This window comes from Eulemur rufifrons, chromosome 14 (assembly GCF_041146395.1).
Source record: "Eulemur rufifrons isolate Redbay chromosome 14, OSU_ERuf_1, whole genome shotgun sequence".
Classification (NCBI taxonomy): Eukaryota; Metazoa; Chordata; class Mammalia; order Primates; family Lemuridae; genus Eulemur; species Eulemur rufifrons.
The window spans coordinates 16,992,191-17,012,114 of NC_090996.1; the positions used below are offsets into that span (position 1 = coordinate 16,992,191).

Genomic DNA, 19,924 nt, shown 5'->3' on the forward strand with positions numbered 1-19,924 from the left:
AATTGGCACAAAACTGGTTCTTTTAAACACCAAGTGGACATGATATCAGTTTCCTTACCTTGTAAGAAGAAACACATTCAGCCAAGAAATCAGAGTAACGAACTGGTACCATCCAACCCCTAGCCACCAGAACATTCCAGAGGCTGCCTTCCCTAAAAGAGAAAACACCAAACATTCTCAGGAAATGTTCTTCGCAAAACCAATCTCCTAAATGGACTGTTTTTATGAAGGCCAAGCTAGAAGCAAAAGAAATTTACTAAAAGATGACGTCAGAGATGAAGTACGTTAAGATGATGCCAGTCATCATGGCAGGAAAAGCAACATGTAATGCTGATAAACACACAAAAGGAGATACAGAAGAGGAGACATTAAGTCTGTGCATTCTCAGTTACACTGAAATTAAGCAGCTAAACTTACACAAACCCAACACACCAGAGAAACAAAGGATGCTCATGCAACCAAACGCACAGAATGTTAGCATTTCTAAGTAATAAAGAATGAAACATGTTACGTCAAGGATGAAGCATGGGAACCTAAAATGAAATTCGTATTTCATTAGGTAAATCATTTACTGCAGGTGCTTAACTGCCAGAAGCTTTGGAGAGAATGCTAACACAGAAACCCAAAATAGCCACCTGGAGCGACCAAGGCCAGCCAAAGGACCGACCACACCGTCCTGGACACAAACCAGCCCGCAGCTCCGATCCTTCGCAGCGTCTGCATCAGGAAGTAACCTGCGGCAGAGAAGACGTGTGCGGAAGGGCACACTCAGACACCAGAGAGCCAGCTCTCACCCTGACAGTGCAACAGAAACTCCCAGGTCACACTTTTACCAAAACTCCCACATTAGTAAGTCAAGAGTCTCAAGGGGGAAAAAAAACTATTTAAGTCTAAGCAAGACACTTGCTATCATTAACTTATGAAAATTCTGGGTTTTTTAAAAAATAGTTTTCATTCACTTCTGCCTGCAGATACTTAAAATGTAAAATGCAGATTCCCCTTACAAAACCCAAGGGGGAGTTGGTGATTGGAAACTACCCTATAAATGTTGGCACTTGGTGCCAGCAGAATTTATAATGAAAATAGAATATTTCAAAGCAAATTTAAATTCATAGACACCAGCAGTTTACATGTTTTAGGTGAGAAAGTGATTACTCAAAGGCCCAAATTACAATTATTCTAAAGGCTGATATTTCCCAGTAAAGAAATATTTCAGAATGGCAACTGGCAGTACCACTGGATGACAGACTACAATAAACTTGATATCAAACATCACATATTATATAAGAGAGAAAACTGCTTATGAAATCAATTTTGTTCCATTTTTTTTCAAGAGTAATTGCTGGAAATTATGTGCTCACATTGACTTAACAATTTGCATGTTCACCCCTGAAACTATAAGTAATTCCAATGTTGGCTAATAAGCAAAGAAATATGGTATAAGAGCATTTTTTCAAATTAATTGCTTTATGTTTATTAATTAGCAGTTAAGAGACAATTATTTTTGAAGCTCAACTTTAAGGGGGAAAAAAAAAAAAATCTACCTAAAGAGGGTGTTTCTCCACCAAGAAAGCTTCAGGTATGGACTGGAAACACCTCACATTCTAATACAAACTTCCCTGTGATGAACTTTGGGACAGGACGGCTCTAACGCGTGTGGTGCTCCCAGCCACAGAACTGAGGGGCAGGCAGCCTCTCGCCGGTCATAGTCCAACACAGGAGGGTAATTAGTGATTTGCCTTTTCAAAATTTTCAATCTCACTTCAAATAAACTGCTTTTCATACATCAAATTAATACTAAATGAATTTCCAAAGAAGCTTTTCAGGAGAGAGACTCTCCATATTTTAAGTTCTTTACGGCCTTAGAGCACCTGGGTCCCAACACAAACCCAGCAAGGAAGAGCGAGCGCTGAGGAGCGTGGGGGACAGACAGACACGCGCGCGAGACAACCTGCACAAGCACAGACGTGCCAGAGGGCCCCTGCCGGCCCTGGCGGCCGTGGACACTGCGGGTGGGTGGCTGTGTGTGTTTCCAGGTGCTTCTTCCCCTTAGAGTCATCGCCTGCGGGTGTGGTGAGAGGCAGTTAATGTGATGGGTCAATACGCAAACCTGCCAATCGCAACTGCACGACACTAGTTTGAAAAACTAGGAAACTCAAATTACATGCAAAAACAAACAAAAAAAAACGAAGCCAATGCAGTCTGGTGGTTATTAGCTTCTATTACTAAGGTGTCTCGGCACCAGTGCCGCAGCGCGTCCTAGCCAGTGAGGGTGCCTGTGTCAGGCTGCTCGTCCCTCAGGACCAGGGACCCGAGAGTGCAACCTGGGGGAACCAAACTCCAAGACCGACCGTTCCGTGTGGAAAGCGAAGCCATACTTACACAGCGAGTCCCCATTCACACTGAGGTGGCCATCCTCTCTGAGAGACTCTTTTACATTCATTCGCCCACGGTAACTGGGATGAGCTGCAATACATGCAAAAGAGGCTTAGAAAACTCAGCGATGCTGAGCCCGGTGCTCCTTACACCCCAACGCCCGAGTGACGGGAGAGCACGCCAGGCTTGCCACTGCCAGAGGTTCAGAGCAGCTGATGGTGCCTACAACGTAGGGGACAGGGCCTTGGTTACGAGAAGAGATGCAAAAGCCCCATCTGGCTAAATAATATGTGCAGCCAATACCATGCAAAGACTGGCCTGCATAAAGTGCTTTTGAAACATGATTCTAAATACCATTCTAATAAACTTTTTGCTCTAAAAGGGTAATAAAAGGCAAACATTGAGTATATTAACATTTCATTTAAAAAATAATTTTAACAATGTTTAAATACTGATAAACTTTCAGAAAACTGAACCACATACAGACACATTAAAACTTTTGTAAGCTCCTGTAACAAAAAGATCCAAAGAGAGCAGCCAGGAGGAAGTCAGTGTCAAGATCAAAAGAGGAGGAATGTAAAGGAAGCGCCGTGTAAGAAAAAGCAAAGTGCTTTCTCCACCTTGAAAGCATTATTTGGTGGAAAAAGGAAAAAAAATTATTCAAATACCTTTTGATTCATGGTTTTTTGACTCATAGCTTTTTGATTCATCACTTTTCAATTTGTAAATTTCTGATTCATAATTGAGCTTCATTAAAATCACTTGAAAAAGTTGAACTAAGAATGATGAAAAAGATGACGAAGTGTATTTGGCCAGCCACAAAATCCTATCCATGTAGAAAGCCGAACCGCCTATTAAGAAACCGTGAACACATGTTACTTCTTCCCATAAAGCCAACATTTACTCCCCTGATAAGTCTGATGGCCAAATCATTAATTTCAGGCAAAGCAGGGGCAAAGCACTTTTTACATGGACACCAAAGACACCCCTTGCGAAGAGCCACACGGATAACCAACACCCTGAGGAGGTGGAGCTGTGGAGCAAACCCTGATCACGCCAGTAATTCGCCTACAAAATAGCCAATCTGAGGTCGTTTCACCCAATATTGTTCACATATACACAATATTCAGATTTTGCCAAAGAGTCACCTTCTTGATGACCTCTGACCCACCAATTTGAAAACGGCTGACGGGAGCTCCAGAGCACTCTCAGGAGGTCTGCGGCACCTTAGCCGGGAGCAGCAGACACCTCGGAACTGACCACTTAGGGAACATCTACAGGAGAACACCACGCTGTCCTCGGCTACTTTCTAGTTGTGCCTGTAGCTTCGGGAGACACGATGCGATCCCTGATACTCTTTCTGTTAACGTAAATGTGTGGCATGATATTCTACAAGTCATAGTTGCTCGAAATTTTTATTCCCCGCCCCTCCCCCCTAAAAAAACAAAAAACGTTTCTTCGTGAAGCAGAGCACAGAGAAGCAGGCTTGCGTGTATGCCGTTGAGTCCTGCAGGCCTGGCATCTGCCCCAGGAAGTGTTTCTGACCTGGTTTTTCCCGGTGGTCCCTGCTGAGCCCAACAGTGCTAGGGTATGTGTAGGGCATGAGGCTACGTTGAACTGGTGGAGTCCCAGTTGGAATGATTTTAAAGAAATTTAGAGCTTTATTATTTTCAAAAGAATATCAAAAGGCTATTTGTGAATTGGAATCCTACACTGAAAAAACATAAGCCTGGGGTGCTTAGCCCAGGGCCAACTTAGTTTTACACCTCAGCACAAACTTTATATAGAGGATAGTAAAAATAGCAGAACAGTCTTATTATGAGGTAATGTGGCCAGACACGGTGGCTCACGCACTTTGGGAGGCCAAGGCGGGAGGATCACTTGAGTCTAAGAGTTTGAGACCAGCCTGGGCAACATAGCGAGATGCCATCTCTATAAAAAAAATTTTTAAATTAGCTGGGTGTGGTGGTGCACACCTATAGTCCCAACTATGTGGGAGGCTGAGGCGGAAGGATCACTTGAGCCCAGGAGTTGGAGGCTGCACTGAGCTGTGATCTCGTGCCACTGCACTCCAGCCTTGGTGACAGAGTCAGACCTTGACTCTAAAAAACATTAAAAAAAAAAAAAAGTGACAGAGCAAGATCTTGTCTCTAGAAAAAAACAAATAAAAAATAAAAAAAGAATGAAGCTAATCTCTATTAACTTATAAAATGAAAAAACTTGTAAAACACACACACACATACATACACACATTATGGTAAGTACATAAAAGAAGAATTCAGGTGATGGCTGTACAACACTGTGAGTATACTAGATGACACCGAAGTGTACATTTTTTTTATTGCTTTTTTTGGAGACAGGGTTTCACTTTGTTGTCCAGGCTAGTCTAGAACTCCTTGGGCTCAAGCAATCGTCCCTTCCTCAGCCTCCTGAGTAGCTGAGATTATAGGCACACCCACTACCACTCCCAGCTTGAACTGTACACTTTAAAATGGTTAGTTTTATGTTATTTGAATTTTACCTCATTCAAAAAAAGCAGACACAGTCACACTGAGCCATGCCTGTCACAGCAGTTCCCTCTAGAAGGGGACTGGACTGTGTGGGGAAGGACTTACTTTATGTGTACTATTTAGAGATTATTACAATGAGAATTACAGTAAGAATATATGTAAAAGCAAAAATAAAATGTGGAGAAAAATTAATTTTTGCTCAAGAAAGGCCACACATGTTTTAAGTAAATACAGTTATATATAACAATTCATGCAATATGATCCCAACTACGTAACAGGGTATCCCTGGAAGGCCAGACCTAATGCATAAAGCGTGGTTATCTCTGGGTGGTAGGTTATAGGTGATTTTTATTTTCTTCTCTGAACATCTCTGTGATTTTCAAATGTTCTTTGATGAACACATTTTAGAAATAGATTTTTTTTTACAGGGTAATAAATCAGTGTTAGCTCCACAAGTCACTGTTACAGTCTAAGACAGCAAGGCAGGCGTTAACAGAAGCAGCCCAAAGCAAAAAAGATGCGACTTGTTTTCTGTGCAATGAATTTCAGGAGGCTACTACCGAAGCCACACCACTACTTTTCCATCTGAAGATACACCCGACTGCCTGGCTAAGCTTGGGTCCACCACCCCTGGCACCGTCCAAAAGTGGCTGGTTATACAGAGACACATTTACTACGATTAAGGAGCCTCAGGAAAACAGCAAATGTTTCCATAGATAGTGAACCGTCTGTGGACATCATTATTCTGCCAGGTTACAGTTTGTGGAACATGCTTCTACTCTACGAAAAATGTCATGTTCAACCTGTCAACGGCATGCCTCAAAACGCAGCCTCAATAAACCCTGACCACACAGAACCTGCACACGACATAGGTAAGTTAGGTCCTATACTCAGCTCTGCGCTGGCCCTGCAGTGCTCATGAAGCGCTAGGAACTCCCAGGAGCAGGGCAGCGTGAAGGCACCTGGAGTGCAATGCCTCGCTCTCTCACTCACCAGCAAGTGCCCTAAGCCACCTCAACCTCATCGCTCAACCACAGAATGGGGCTGCTGCGGTACCCAGCGCAGAGCGCCTGGCCCAAAGCGAGCGCCTGGAGACGCTGGTCGACATCCAGGGGCCCAAGCAGACAGTCCGCAGGTGTAACAAAGGAGACACCACCACTCCGGTTCTGCCGCCTCGTCCTTCCCCTTTTGTACTTTCTTACTCTGTGGTCTTAATGCTAACAGTGCCAATAACACTGCCACAGACACACCCAGAAGCTTTGGCCATAAGGATAAGATGGTAAAAATGAACATAAGATGCTACAAATAAAAAAATAATGACTAAATTCTTATCCCAGTTACCCTTCATTATGTCCAGTCATTTGAAACCACGGGCCAAGCGCCCCGACCCAGGTGCAGGCGGGAACACAGTGGTGAGACAGACACAGCCCGCCCTCCTAAAGCTTCCAGCATCTCCACGCACTCCAGGACTTGGCCTCAACAGACAAGACACTGAGGACCTGGGCAGCAGGCAGCACACGCACCATATCATAGGCCTCCCGCCTCTTCCTGCTGCAAGTGAGAGTGACCATGGGTCAGGCAGTCACAAAAGGTATGGCAGCCCCAAGCTTCCAGGGATGTCACAGCCACACCTGGACCCTGGAAAGGGGTCTGTGGCTCTGCTCTCGCCTGTGGGCCCAGGAGGAGGCCCTGGCAGTCCCGACAGCCACACTCCTCCCTGGCCATCTCTAGCACCTCCATGGTCAAGCGAGTGGAGCCAGGACGCTGAAGCCCACCTCCACTGCATGCCAGGCAAGCCTGCCCACTCGGGGTCCCTGCAACGACTACTGCCCTCCCAGACAGAACCAGGCCTCTGTGTCCCTCCCAAGCCCAAACGTTTTCCGAGGGCCGCTGTCACTATAACCACAATGCCAGTGACCACAGAAAATATTTGTAATGTACAGGTGAAAGTGCCATCATAAAGCTATTCCTTAAGTCATGTGAACATCTGTGCTGCTTTATAAAAGTAAAGGAATGCCATCTGAAGGCAGCCACACAATTTTAGAGTTTCACGTAAGTAGGAATTTCCTTTTGCTTACCTAGTCTGCACTGACAGAATTTCAAGTACTTCTAGGTACAAACATACTAAGCACATAAAATGTAAGCTGAAAGAAGATGAGTAGGACAAAGCTAATTTCTCAGTCTTTTAAAGGATAACTTTGAGGTCAAGGCTGTAACAGAAATAGTGCAGACACTAAGCCTTATAAAATCAGGTTTATGAAAGAAAAGGAAATATTTGGACAGTAAATCTTCTCCTAACTTTTAAAAATGGTGAGACTTACGTTTTTGATCCCTATCCCTAGAGTAAATCCTTGACGTCAGCCCGTGGGCAGTGGAGTGTGCCGTGAGCGCGTCCCTGCGCTCGGAGAGCATGCTACAGTCGCTGCAGATGTAGCCATTGCGTGCGGCGGCTCCTGCTGCCAGGTCGCCATTTCCCTGAATGGCAGCTTTATTTCCACCTAAAGTTTTCAAAAAGTAGACAGGACCTGTTTATCACAATCTGCAGATACCTAACTGAAACTTCTATTTTGAAAAGTGCAGGGGAGAAAAAGGACTAAAATAATTACCTTTAAGATCACCATCATCGTCAAGACCTAAAAAAATCACACATGTATTTTTGCTGTTAAGCTCGACTTATCAGAACGGAACAAAACCCACCAAAAACAAAATGTAAAGGTTAATTACAATGGCTAACAAGTCAGCATTATGGCACTGGTCAAGATTTATTTCCTAGGCCGGGCGCGGTGGCTCACGCCTGTAATCCTAGCACTCTGGGAGGCCGAGGCGGGTGGATTGCTCAAGGTCAGGAGTTCGAGACCAGCCTGAGCGAGACCCCGTCTCTACTAAAAATAGAAAGACATTATATGGACAACTAAAAATCTATATAGAAAAAATTAGCCGGGCATAGTGGCGCATGCCTGTAGTCCCAGCTACTGGGGAGGCTGAGGCAGTAGGATCGCTTAAGCCGAGGAGTCTGAGGTTGCTGTGAGCTAAGCTGACGCCACGGCACTCACTCTAGCCTGGGCAACAAAGTGAGACTCTGTCTCAACAAAAAAAAAAAAAAAAAAAAAAGATTTATTTCCTGAGATGCCCAGAGTTAACGGAAATTTCTCCAGATAAATGCAGACACTATCTTGTGATTCGAGGCGAAAGTGTATCTTTGGAGAAAACACGTGCATGTGCCAACACACACGACCTGACTTGCAGAGGTGAGTAGGAGCATGAGGGCACTGGACAGACAGAAGCCCGCGCTCAGCGCTCCCACTCAGCGAGGCGGAAACCCCACTGACAGTGGCACGTGCGTTTCGCTGCCTGGTAACTACTCTCACCAGCTGAGCAAAGCAACCAGCACGCACACCAGTGCCTCCCACAATTCGCACACAACATCTCTGGAACTAATCTGTCTCAAAGAGCCAACCAGAACATAAACCGAACACAAGGCGCTGTGCATTCCTCATGGGAGTGCTCCCTCCCTGTGCACAGCACGGTGATGTCACACATTTCAACAGCGAGGATGGGAATCCCATGGCCTCTGCCCTAAGCCAGCATGTGCTCGGCTACGGTGTGTCTCAGCAACGACTCCTCCCTGCTGGAGTGCTCTCCAAAGGCTGCCTTGTTGCTTAGAGCTTGCTGGAAACACACTGGCAAATTTTTACATGGCCTTTGTTTAAACATCCTACAAAAGGAATGCATTTGGGAAAACAGACCTATCAGATGACTACCTGGTTGCTTAATCTTTCAAGCCATGCAAGTACTCACACACTAGCACGACCAGGTGAGCAGCAGGTGGACAGCACCCAGGGCACTGCCCACTGAGTCTGAAGGCAAGTCCGGAACCTCAGTGCTGCTCCTCCCTGCCCCAGCCAGGAACCAGCCAACACCCTGGCCACAAGCTCCTTCTCCCCGACCAAACTGCAGCCGATGAGACCTGTGTCTCCCAGTAACTCACCCCAGAAATGGTCCACTTTGGTCTGCTCACGAATCAGAGACTCGTCCAGCACAGGAGGCCGCAGAGACACAGCACCCTGCAGACTCTTAGAGCCGCCCTGGCCGGCACCTGAGGATGTGACCTGCCTGGACACGTGGTTGACATTAAAAGCCACTTTGCTTGCACTTCTGCGTTGTTTTACTGTTCTAAAAAAAAAAAAAAAAAAGAAAGAAAGAAAGAAAAAAAAAGTTTATAGGCTTTCCCTAGTAAACACAAAATGATTAGATTTACTAACACAAAGTCTTTGACACTAAACATAGCATTTTAAGGCAAACCATTTTCTTATGCCTTTTCTGTTGCAATGAATCATCTATTAATTTAAAAAAAGAATTTTTAAGCTGGAGTTCAAGAACTCCCTCTAAAATGGTAAACACGAAATAATTTTCAGATTATTTTGGGCCCCATGACCCAAAAATAATTTTATCTAAAAACAAAAATGGGCCAGCCGTGGTGGTTCACACCTGTAATCCCAGCACTTTGGGAGGCTGAGGCAGGAGGATCACTTGAAGCCAGGAGTTCAAGACCAGCCTGAGCAACATAGTGAGACCCCATCTCTACAAAACATTTAAAATAAATGAGCCAGGTGTGGTGGTGCACACCTATAGTCCCAGCTACTCGGGAGACTGAGGCAAGAGGATCCCTTGAACCTAGGAAATTGAGATTACAGGGAGCTATGATCATGCCACTGCACTCCAGCCTAGGTGGCAGAGCAAGACCCTGTCTCTAAATAAATAAATGCATAAATCCTAAAAATAAAAAACTCTATGATTTATAAATTTAACCCCTCTTCTTTTCTAAACAAGTAACTGTATACACATAAATATCCCACGCTATTTTTTTAGTCACGGTAAATATGGAACTGTGTTAAGTACAGCAAGAATAGTCATCTAAAATGATTTCTGCATTCTATTTACCACAAATAATAAAATAACGCCCTCAAATATGAATGTCTTACAAACATTCCCCATCAAGTAGGTAGCAGGACACGCAGGCCAATGGAAGGAGACCTCCCCGCTCCGAGGGAACTGGTGGTGGGAGAAGGCAGCAGGGACACACAACAGTGGAAAACCCGCCCACACGAGTGCAGAGCAGCAACACCTGGTCTCCGTATCAGCAGGTGACAGAGAACCCCGGCTTCTGCACTACCCAGGCATAGCTGGGTGCTGGGTAGTGCACCAGTGCTCCATGTGCTGACATGGAGCTGTGCACCACAATCAACTGGTTGTCAGGGGCCACCATGAACCCATGAGTCTCCCAGGGGGCGGTCTGGGCTCTGGACACTGCTCTGGATAAAACTGCCCAGGTGACCGTGGTGCTGCGAAAACACCCACTGGGAGGTGCCACGACAAATCCTTGCACAGAGCCACTCAACCTCAGCAATCCCACCAGCCACTTGCCCCAGCTGCCGTCTCATCCTTGAGAGAGATCAGACACGCGTCACTCTTACACGACCAGTGTAGGCTGTCCTGGTCACACACTTGCTACACGGATGAAGACCTTGCAGACTGTGCTCCTTCCCGTGAAGAAGTGGTGACGGGCACAGGAGAGCTCAGCATCACAGATGCAGGCTAACAGCTAGACTTCACATGTGTGTGTCAGTGAACACACAGATTCTCATAAACAGACTTAAATCATGAGCGATGCAGAGGTCATCCAACACACTCTGTGGTGACCTTCTAGGACACCCTCCTTCCCCAACAGTGGAAGCTCAGTCCCAGCACAAGAATGATGAAGCTCTAAACTGTTCAGAGTGAGTTTCAGTCTCCATCTGTAGCAAGGCCATAACTGTGTGGTGGATCTGCGTGTGTGTACATGCACATACACACACACATCCTTCAATTCAGGAGAGTGAGCATGGTTCTACACACCAGAAAAAGGTTGTCGTGTGGTTTTATCAGGTACCAGAAATCACACAAAGACAAAGCTAAGTGGCACTCACCTGGCCACTCCATCCTGGAGGGAGCCAGCGCTGCTGGTGCAAGAGTGAGCTCCCATGGCCTGGCCATCCCATGGGGGCTGTGCCGTCGTGACCAGGCGCAGACTACGGCGGGACATCCTCGGAGAATCAAACACAGGGTCCAGTTTGTGCTCAGTCTCAAAATCCAGAGCATCAGAAGAATAACTTGAACTAGAAGGAAAAAGCTTGTCAGAGACAAATAATGCTTAGAGCTCCAGTTTTCAAACAAAATGAATAAATCATAAACAGGAAGTATAATCTATTGTGAATTTTAAAGAGCAACTATTATTGTGTGACAACGTTACCATAAAGCAAGAGAAAGAAGGCACATGAGCCAGCCAACACCTTGCACCTTACACCTGCTCCAACCACTCTGACTTCACATGCAGCTGTTCAACAGCAGCCTCCCCGGGTGCCTGGGGATGGAAATCTGGAACCTACCCCAAGAAGAACTGCTTCAGGACATGATAAATCCCTAAGAATCCCCACCTACAGGCAATTATGCCAACAATATTAAAAATCAGAGTACATTTACTAGTACACACTATGGCTGATAAAGCAGTTAATAAGATAGTGACCACAACGTGAAATTTAATCCAATATGCCAGCACGTCGCTGGGTGAATCCCACGGAGCAGCGAAGGGAGAGCCGGTGGCTGAGCATCAGCGCTGAGGACCAACTCAGAAGCACTTCGAGTCTGTGACAAAGAAAAGCCACTTCCAACACCTCCCACTTAATTACATTACTAAACTAACATAATTAAATGAAAAGATGTACTCTTGTGTGTGACTAACAAGTTTTTCCAAATCAAAACACACACACTGAGCACCTATCCCATTCTTGGCTGGGCGGGTGTCACATGACCCCAGCCACCCAGTCCAGGCGGCCCCCCTTTCACTGCAGACTAGAGTAACCTGGGCGGCACAAAGCACCGTGACAGAAGAGGCACGATGGATTCCGCCCTGGGGAGACGCACAGGCAGAGAGTGGTGTGGAGACGAGAGCTGAGCGTTTCCCTGACGTGAGAGGGCAAACGAGGCAGGAAACAGGCAGGCACGGTGACAGCTGGGGGACAGCCAAGGAGGAGGAGAACAGAAGCCCCCTGGCTACAGAAGCCTCAGGTCCTGCTGGGGAGTCTGTCCCCGGTGAGGCAGACATGCCATGGGACACCTGGGAGGCACGACAAGCAACTCCCACTCAGCAGGCCATGCCGGGCCAAGGATCCGGGTACCAACAGTAACCAGGAGTGTCGGAGTAAAGTAAATCGGCTTAAAAGCATTTTTGCATTACATTTTACGTTATACAAATGTTTTCAGAAATATATTCATCACAAATGATCCAAGACACCAGGAAATACGTTCAATCAAACCAAGAGTAAGTTAATACCAACTGCTTCAGGTTGTCATGTGCACTTCGTGTGTCACACAGTTCAAGAGAGAGGCTCTCCTTCACTCGGGCTGGGGTGGGGACACGAGAGAAAAGGCACAAGTGCACGCTGAATCCTTAGTATGGACACTAAGCTAGACCTAATTTCAGCATGATCTAAAACACGGTTAGTTTTCTTCTGGAAGAATATTTTATGCAATCCTGACTTTAGTTAATCCAAGAAAATCATGTCATTTCAAATCAGAATCTGTCTCGTAGGTGTGCACCAGCTCATCACTCTGATCCTCTTCATCTAATGCCTAGGTTTCAGGTCTAGTGGGGTGCCTTTCCCTCCAGAGGGCATTATACACACTTGCTCGTTTGGCGAGAAAGAGGCTGGGAAGGAAGCCGTGTAGAAGAATGTCTTGCTGTTCCTAGTGGCAAGAGCCTGGGGAATGTCCACCCACAGGGTCCACCTACATGACACGATGCTGTTAGGCCACGAGAAAAACAGAAGACCTATATATACTGTCACACACAGACCTCCAAGCCACACTGTTACATGGAAAAGAAAGTACTCCAGTGTCATCCCAATGATGCTAAAACAAAACTGTAAACTAAAACCTGTGTTCTCTACGTGCAGACATGATAAAGCACAGAACAGATCTGCAAGGCTCCTCTCGTGCTGGTCACATGGCCCCAAGGGCACTTGGCTCTGAGCTGGACGGCGCTGAGCTTCTGCTCATAGACACAGCGGTGTCTACAAGGGGGTAGAGGGAGGAGAGGAGATGAGGGACTAGCAAGGCCAGGGCTCCAAGTCCAAAGATCCGAATTTCTAGTCCTCGTCCTGCAGAAAGCAGGTGCCCAACTCAGGCACATCCTGAGTCTCGGCTGCTTGTCCATCGCGTCGGTGAGCTCACAGCCCCTCCTGACTCCAGCGCCCGTGAGTCCCCACCTCTGCAGTTCAGGACATCACAAGCCACCCGCACTCGCAGGCCCAGGCTGCGTCCAGCCATCTGTGACGTGCTTTCCATGGACGAGTGTGACCAGAGCCCCTGCAGGAGGGCTCCAATGTCCACTAGAAACAGGAGGACGCGACACTGACCCTCGCTGTCCTGAGAGGCAACACAGCCCCATCATGGTGTGATATGGAAGCACTTGCTCCATTTTTCTGTCATGTTCGCAGGGGACACACAATTTAAAGCAGAGGTGTGCCATCCAGGATTAGAATCAGCGATACAACCAGGGTATAGAAACAGGAGAGGACAAAGGCCCTGAGGATGACTCAGGGAGCTCATCCTCAGAGTGTGAGATTTTAGTTTATTTCTCTCATTAGTTACACACTGCTTTCTAGAATTTTTGTTATTTAGATATACTTTTTAAGAGACTGAAAAAAACATACAACTGAAAACCAGAAATAAATATAGACACCAGGCAGCAATGAATCATGGGAGTATGACATTCTGCCTGACAAAAAGCACACAGGTGACATTCTGCCAACGTCAACTCAGCTGTGCTGTCCTAAGAGTGGCTCATGGTCACCAGGAAGGGTGTGCGGGAAGAGCAAGTCACACTCCAGGAGTCGGGTCAAACCCCATGGTTCAGAATGTTGCAAATCTGAACCTAACTGCCCTCTGAAGTGCTAAACTCAAACCCCTGGCTCCTGCTCTCCCATCATTTCGGATCTTTCGCTACTGCGGCTTCAGCCAGCAGCCTGGCTCTATCCCTGCCAGGCTCGGGACCGACCCAAATGCTCTCTGCACAGGTCCACACTGCTGTAAGCTCGAGAGTGTCCCACCAGGCGGGTGGCACGTTCTTCTGCAACCCCACCGTCCGCGCTGCCGCCTGCTCCTGGGTGCGGGTTCCTGTGCCTGGTCCTCAGCGGTGGTTCAGACTCTCTCCGCCCTCCTCACACGTCCGACTTCCCCATCTCCCTCCCTCCACCGCCCATCTGTCTACAAGGCCCCATTTCCTTCTTCCCAGGAAAACCAGATGCCGTCGGAGAACTCACATCAGGTGAGGTGACCTGCCTTCACGCTCCCTTTACCCATTGTGGTAGTTAACAGTACGTGTCAGCTTGTCTAGGCCTCGGGGTGCCCAGACACCGGGTCAGACATTATTCTGAGTGTGTCTGGGAGGGTGTTTCTGCGTGAGAGTAACATTTAAGTCAAGACGCCAGAAAGCAGACTGCCAGCCCGCCAGCGGGAGGCCTGCACAGGGGTCATTAAAGGCTCCCCTCCCTCGATTAAGGAGGAGCCCTCCTGCCTGTCGGTCCTCAGCCAGAACAGTGCCAATTTCCTACCTTCCGACTCAAACTGAACCGTCAGCTCTTGCTAGGGCCTGAGTCGAGGTCTCAGGCCTTCGGACTTGGACTGGAACTTACACCGTTGGTTCTCCTGCACCTCCAGCTTGCCGACTCACCCTGCAGATCTCAGGACTCGGCAGCCTTCGAAATTGCACGAGCTGATTCCTCTTCATAAGTCTCTCTCCACGCACTCATGCACACACGCACATACACACACGCATGCACGCATTCTGCTGGTTCTGTTTCTCTCGGGAGCCCTGACTGCCACACCTCCCGTCCTGCTCCAATGGAAGAGGCGCCCCAGAACCACACCCGTGCACTGGACAGTCTTTCCCACACTTAATTAGAGTCTCTCTTCTTCTGTCACTGCCTCCTCCCTCCCCGCCTCCAGTTTCTCTCTGCTGCTCCTACCACCAGCACTAGACATGCCCGCAGCTTGCCCACGGTAAAAAACAGACAGAGAGCTTTCGCTCAAAGCCCCGTCCAGCTCCCTCCAAGCCAGGCTGGTCAAAATGCAGTCTCCTTGCCCACCCTTTGAGCTGCTGCATCCAGCCTCAGCGTCCTCGAGGCCTTCAAGCTGCCTGTCAGCCCCCGGGGTTCCATGCAGCTGATCTGCAGTTGGGCCTGTCCTTGCCTTCCTGGACCTTCCAGCAGCACCGGGCCCCAGAGACAAGCACCCACTTCTTCTGGAAAACCTCTCTTCTCGGGCTTCCAGGCTGACACCACGTGGCCACCTCCACGCCTTTCTTTCCTGTGGCAACGCCCACCCCCACCAGAAGGGGACAGTCGAGCACTCATGTCTCCAGCCCCCTGACCTGAGCAGGCAGGGAAGGAGTCCTCCTCTGACCATGAAGACCACGGCCGTGATCAACAATGGATCGGGATTTCGTCACAGGTGGCTCAAGCTGACAACACTGACCAACTCCGGGTCTCCCAAAGCACAGGCAGCCCAACACCGTGGGCCTCCCAAGGTGGTGACAGGGAGCTGCATTCCCCTGATACCCTCTGCCGTGGAGTTGTGCTCATAAAGAAATAAACAGAAAAGTAACCAAATTTCTAGATCTAACTACCAAGTTAACCAGAAACACAGATTAAGACATAAGAAGGAAATCAACTAAATACAACATGAGGAGCCGGTTTGGGTTGATTAAAACAAATTGATTGTGAAAAAAAAAATTCAAGGATTTGAGAAATTGGAACACTGAGTGAATATGACACATGAAGGAACCTTTTAAATTACCGGGCTTGTTATGGTGTAACACTGGTAGTTTGGTTAGTTATCTTAAAAACATCATTGTCTTTTAGAGATCTGCTTTGAAATAATCCAGTGGAGAGGGGACGGAGCTGAAGCCAGTGACAGGCAAATGGGGCTGTCACTGTCTCAATTTGTACCTGGTTTGACATTTTTCAAAAAGAGAAAAAAAAATTTAATTAAACAAACTGTGTTGCCAGGATGTTGGAAGATCCTTTATGTGTTTATCAAAATTTCTAACAACTAAGACAGCACTGTGCTGGACCCTGAGTGGTCACCAGGAACACAGGGAACGAGTCCCTGTAGTAGGAGGGGTGCAGTTTGGATGTGGCCGCCCCACCTGCGGGCTGCGGGGAAGAGGCTGGGATTTGAGGAGCCTACGGAAAGAGGAAGGATAGGTGGGGCTGTACTGCATGAGGACACCAAGAGGAACCCAAGAAGCCAGCCCCAGGCCCAGGCGCCCCTGAGGCTCCACCTCCAGCTCCCCGCCGTGGGTGTACACCCCCCTTGCACCACGGTGGGCCCTCCCAGTCAGCTCTCTGGCCCCCCGTCCAGCGGCCCTCTCGCTCATTCGCAGGGTCAGCTGCTACGTGCTGATGACTGGCTCTGGACCTCAGCTCACATCTCCTGTGGACTGGCCAGGTGTTCTCCACCCTCTCCTCCTCTGCTCCCCCAGCTGCCCAAGCCACCAACGAGAACATCAGCCTTGCCCGCACCTGTCCGTCAGCAAGACCCTTCCACAGTCCAGGCCACCACTGGGCCTCCCCTCCCTGCTTCAACTGTGTCCTGGACAGGCCCTGATACCCTCTGTCTTGCAGCGGCCTCCTCACAAAGCTCCTTCTGTGGAAACCCTTCACTGGTCCCCACTCCCCCTCGACAAAGTCCCGCTCCCCACACAGCTTACACCACACCTGTCCAGCCCTCCCTGGCCTCCCTCTGTCGTTCCTCACTCCACCTGCCATGGGTCTGCCCACAAGTAGAACAGGGGGGGGCTGTGACTGTCACTGACATTAAGCGTTGCTCTCCCAAGGTAGAAAACAGACATAGGCATTTTTAAAATTATATTTAAAATAAGTCAGAAAAGCTAGAACTAAATTATCAACAATCACTGTTTTTATGCTCCACTATACAGAGAAAAGAGTAATTTTACCTGAGTTGGCCACCCATTTTGCTCTAAAACCCTGCAAGACTCTTAACAAAAACAGAGTGTGTTGCTATGGAAAGTGTGACCTAGAATTGTGACTAAAAACTCAATCATCAAATGTGAGATTTGACTAATACTATTAAAAAGTATTTTTCTTAAAATATCTTCTAATTTTCTTAAGGTTTCAATTACGTTTTCACTCTTTAGAAGATAAGCCACTGAAAACACCACATGAGCATTTTCCTGGTGAGCCCCTAACACCCTAACCTGCCCAACCCGCACCTTCCTTGGGCATAAACCTATCATTTTCTAATATGTAAGTTTCAATTCAATCTCCCTTTCTGCTTGATAAACTAGAAACGTCAAGGGCAGGTCAGCAACTTTTAAGACTCAAACTTCAAGGTTCGGAAATCAGAAGATGGATAAAAACAAAAAGCTGAGCATCTGACAAAGGGCGCCTCTTGAAACCTCAGGTTCGGTCAAAATTATTGCATGATGCCTCCTTCCAGAAAGGTTGTTATTTCTGTTAACTTTAAAATACCAAGCCATTAATCCAGATCACTGCCCATAACCACAAAGATTTACCCTCAAGATCACAACCACTTGGGTGGGGTCTAAAACAGCATGCCACTCGCTGTGACTAAGCACCAAGGCACCAGAACAAACAGGTTAAGAAATGCACAGCTTTCAGCAACCGCACAAGGTCCACGTCAACTTCGCAGGTTAGTAAAGCCGTAACATAACAAAGCTGATAGACTTTCACTTTCAGGCAGTAAGCAGGCTCGGCGACGACAGGCCGCCGAGTGGGCGCACACTCACCTGAGCGCGTACGTGTAGCCAGAGTTCTCCGGCACACACTGCGGAGGGGAGTACATGTGGAGCCGAGAAAAGTCCATGTTCACGACCTCAGGTCATACTGCAGAAGGTGGAGAAAAAGGCAATGCACAGTGTTTAACAGGGCTAGAAAATACACACAAGTCCCACCTGCTTGAGCCAACCTGTGCTACACACATAAGACTAAATGTCACAGTCAAAACCAATGAAAAAGCCAGCAGTAGTGTTCCTGAATTTTTTTCAGACAAAGGAGACAGGTTTTTCATGGTTCCAAGTCCAGGAACACTTCTGTTACATTCAGCGCCTAACATAACATATCCATGAAAACGTAACAAGGCGAAACCCTAGACTACTTATAATTACGAAAACTGGGGCACTCTCAAAGAAATATTGAAAGTAGCTCAGAACCCTTTTCAAACTGAATTTTTAATTCTTGAAAGTGTCAAAATGTTCTTAGTCTTCAGAAATAAATTATTATTATCATTAACTAAAATAGAGCTGATTCTTGTTCCACGGTCAAAAAGCAGCACTGCACTCTCTCTCCCAGACAAAAACTATCACCAGCACCTCAGAGTCAAAAACAAACTGCAGGATGGATAATAAAATCAACACATTGTTTACACTTTTCCCCCATAAGTAAACATAGATTTTTAAAAAATTATGAAGTACTGAGCATACTGTTTCTCAGATTGTCATCTAGATTTCTTTGGAATGACTCAAACTTTCCTCTGGCTAAAAATATTCAAACACACACACTCCAAATTAAAAAAAAAAAAAGTCCTTTTAGTAGTAATGTTAATCATAATCTGTTGTTGAAAAATATAAGGAAGATAAAACTAAAGAACATCCTGGATAAAAAAAATATGCGTGTATAAATGACTGACCTCTATAAGCCAACAGTACATTGATTCATAACACTCTCTAAAAGTCTTTTGAAAATTAGGCCAGGTACAATGGCTCATGCCCGTAATCCCAGCACTCTGAGAGACCGAGGCGGGAGGATCGCCTGAGCCCAGGAGTTTGAGGCTGCAGTGAGCTGTGATGACACCACTGCACTCCAGCCTGGGCAACGGGGCGAGTCCCTGTCTCAAAAAAAATCAGGCACACAAAGAAGTAAAGACCACCGTTTATACATAACAATTCTACTGCTCCTACTAATTTCAACAAATAGCACAACACACCTATATTAAAAAAAAAAAAATTTCAAAATTCTTCAGTTCTTTTCAGAGACACCTAGCCCACAGACTCTACCCAGAACACACATTTACAAGTACAATTCATTATTATTTAGCTTTGTATTAATTTAAACTTCAATGTCTTTTTGCAAATAAAATTGACTGTATAATCCATGTAATGTGTGATACCTGTTCAACGGCCTGACCTCTCTCTTGTCTACTTGACCCTAACTACAACACCTAAATGCAGACCCCGCCACACACACAGAGGAGCCGCCCCTTGGCCTCCAGCCCTCCACCTATGGGCTGCCCCGGCTCCTTGAGGGCACCCTCGGGCACAGCTGGTGACCTGGGCAGGGCCTGGCTTACACTGTCGCCAAGGATCAGAGCCCCAGCCGCTATGTAACAATGGGTTCTGACAGGGCTCCTGTTCAGCGACAACTTACTCAGCAACCACCCAGGGCTGGGTTCAGGAGCAGTGTGACACCTACCACTGCTCTCACCTCTAGGGTGGACGTGGGCTAATTCAGGACAGGGCAGCCAGGCCCGAGGAGAAGAAAGCAAGAAAGGGGGCAGTGAGGAAAGGGTGTCACACTCACAGGTCAGCAGCAGCTGTGGCGGAGGTGGGAAGCAGAAAGTATGAGATTATAGACCCTTAATCTTTCTCCATCATTCCGATTTCACTTTCATAATCTCACATGACTTTTAAGTTTCTGTTCTCCAGTGAAACGCAGTGAAGCATAAAACTGTGTGCAGAGCCCGTCATCCCATTTCTTCATACCTCAAAACGAGGAAACAGCCCCTTAGCCCACCTGTCTCGGCCCCAGCCTTATCGGATCCCAGACAGGTCCAGGGAACGTTCTGGCCATTACTTCTCAGCCTCGACAGGTGCAAAAGGCCAAACATGTGCAAAGTAGAACCTCGGAAGGAGGCAGGGCCAGAGGCTGTGACAACTGGACCCAGGGTCTGAAGGCAGGGTG

The 19,924-nt window shown here is 47.2% G+C and overlaps 1 protein-coding gene across 6 annotated transcripts in view; it reads right to left on the reverse strand.

Moving 5' to 3' along the window:
- Positions 1 to 19,924, reverse strand: part of SUN1 (Sad1 and UNC84 domain containing 1) — a 55,644-nt gene that overhangs the window by 25,766 nt on the left and 9,954 nt on the right. For 3 of the 6 annotated variants that reach the window (XM_069486672.1, XM_069486674.1, XM_069486673.1), the window contains 10 exons: positions 17,755 to 17,851; positions 10,853 to 11,041; positions 8,875 to 9,059; positions 7,493 to 7,519; positions 7,208 to 7,384; positions 3,045 to 3,227; positions 2,383 to 2,466; positions 1,952 to 2,062; positions 636 to 734; positions 59 to 152 (listed from right to left, as the gene is read on the reverse strand). In XM_069486672.1, the coding sequence (XP_069342773.1) occupies positions 59 to 152; positions 636 to 734; positions 1,952 to 2,062; positions 2,383 to 2,466; positions 3,045 to 3,227; positions 7,208 to 7,384; positions 7,493 to 7,519; positions 8,875 to 9,059; positions 10,853 to 11,041; positions 17,755 to 17,831 (1,226 nt within the window). In that variant the 5' untranslated portion in view covers positions 17,832 to 17,851. The remainder of the gene's footprint in view (positions 1 to 58; positions 153 to 635; positions 735 to 1,951; positions 2,063 to 2,382; positions 2,467 to 3,044; positions 3,228 to 7,207; positions 7,385 to 7,492; positions 7,520 to 8,874; positions 9,060 to 10,852; positions 11,042 to 17,754; positions 17,852 to 19,924) is intronic. The other 3 variants (XM_069486677.1, XM_069486676.1, XM_069486678.1) reach the window with 3 other exon arrangements.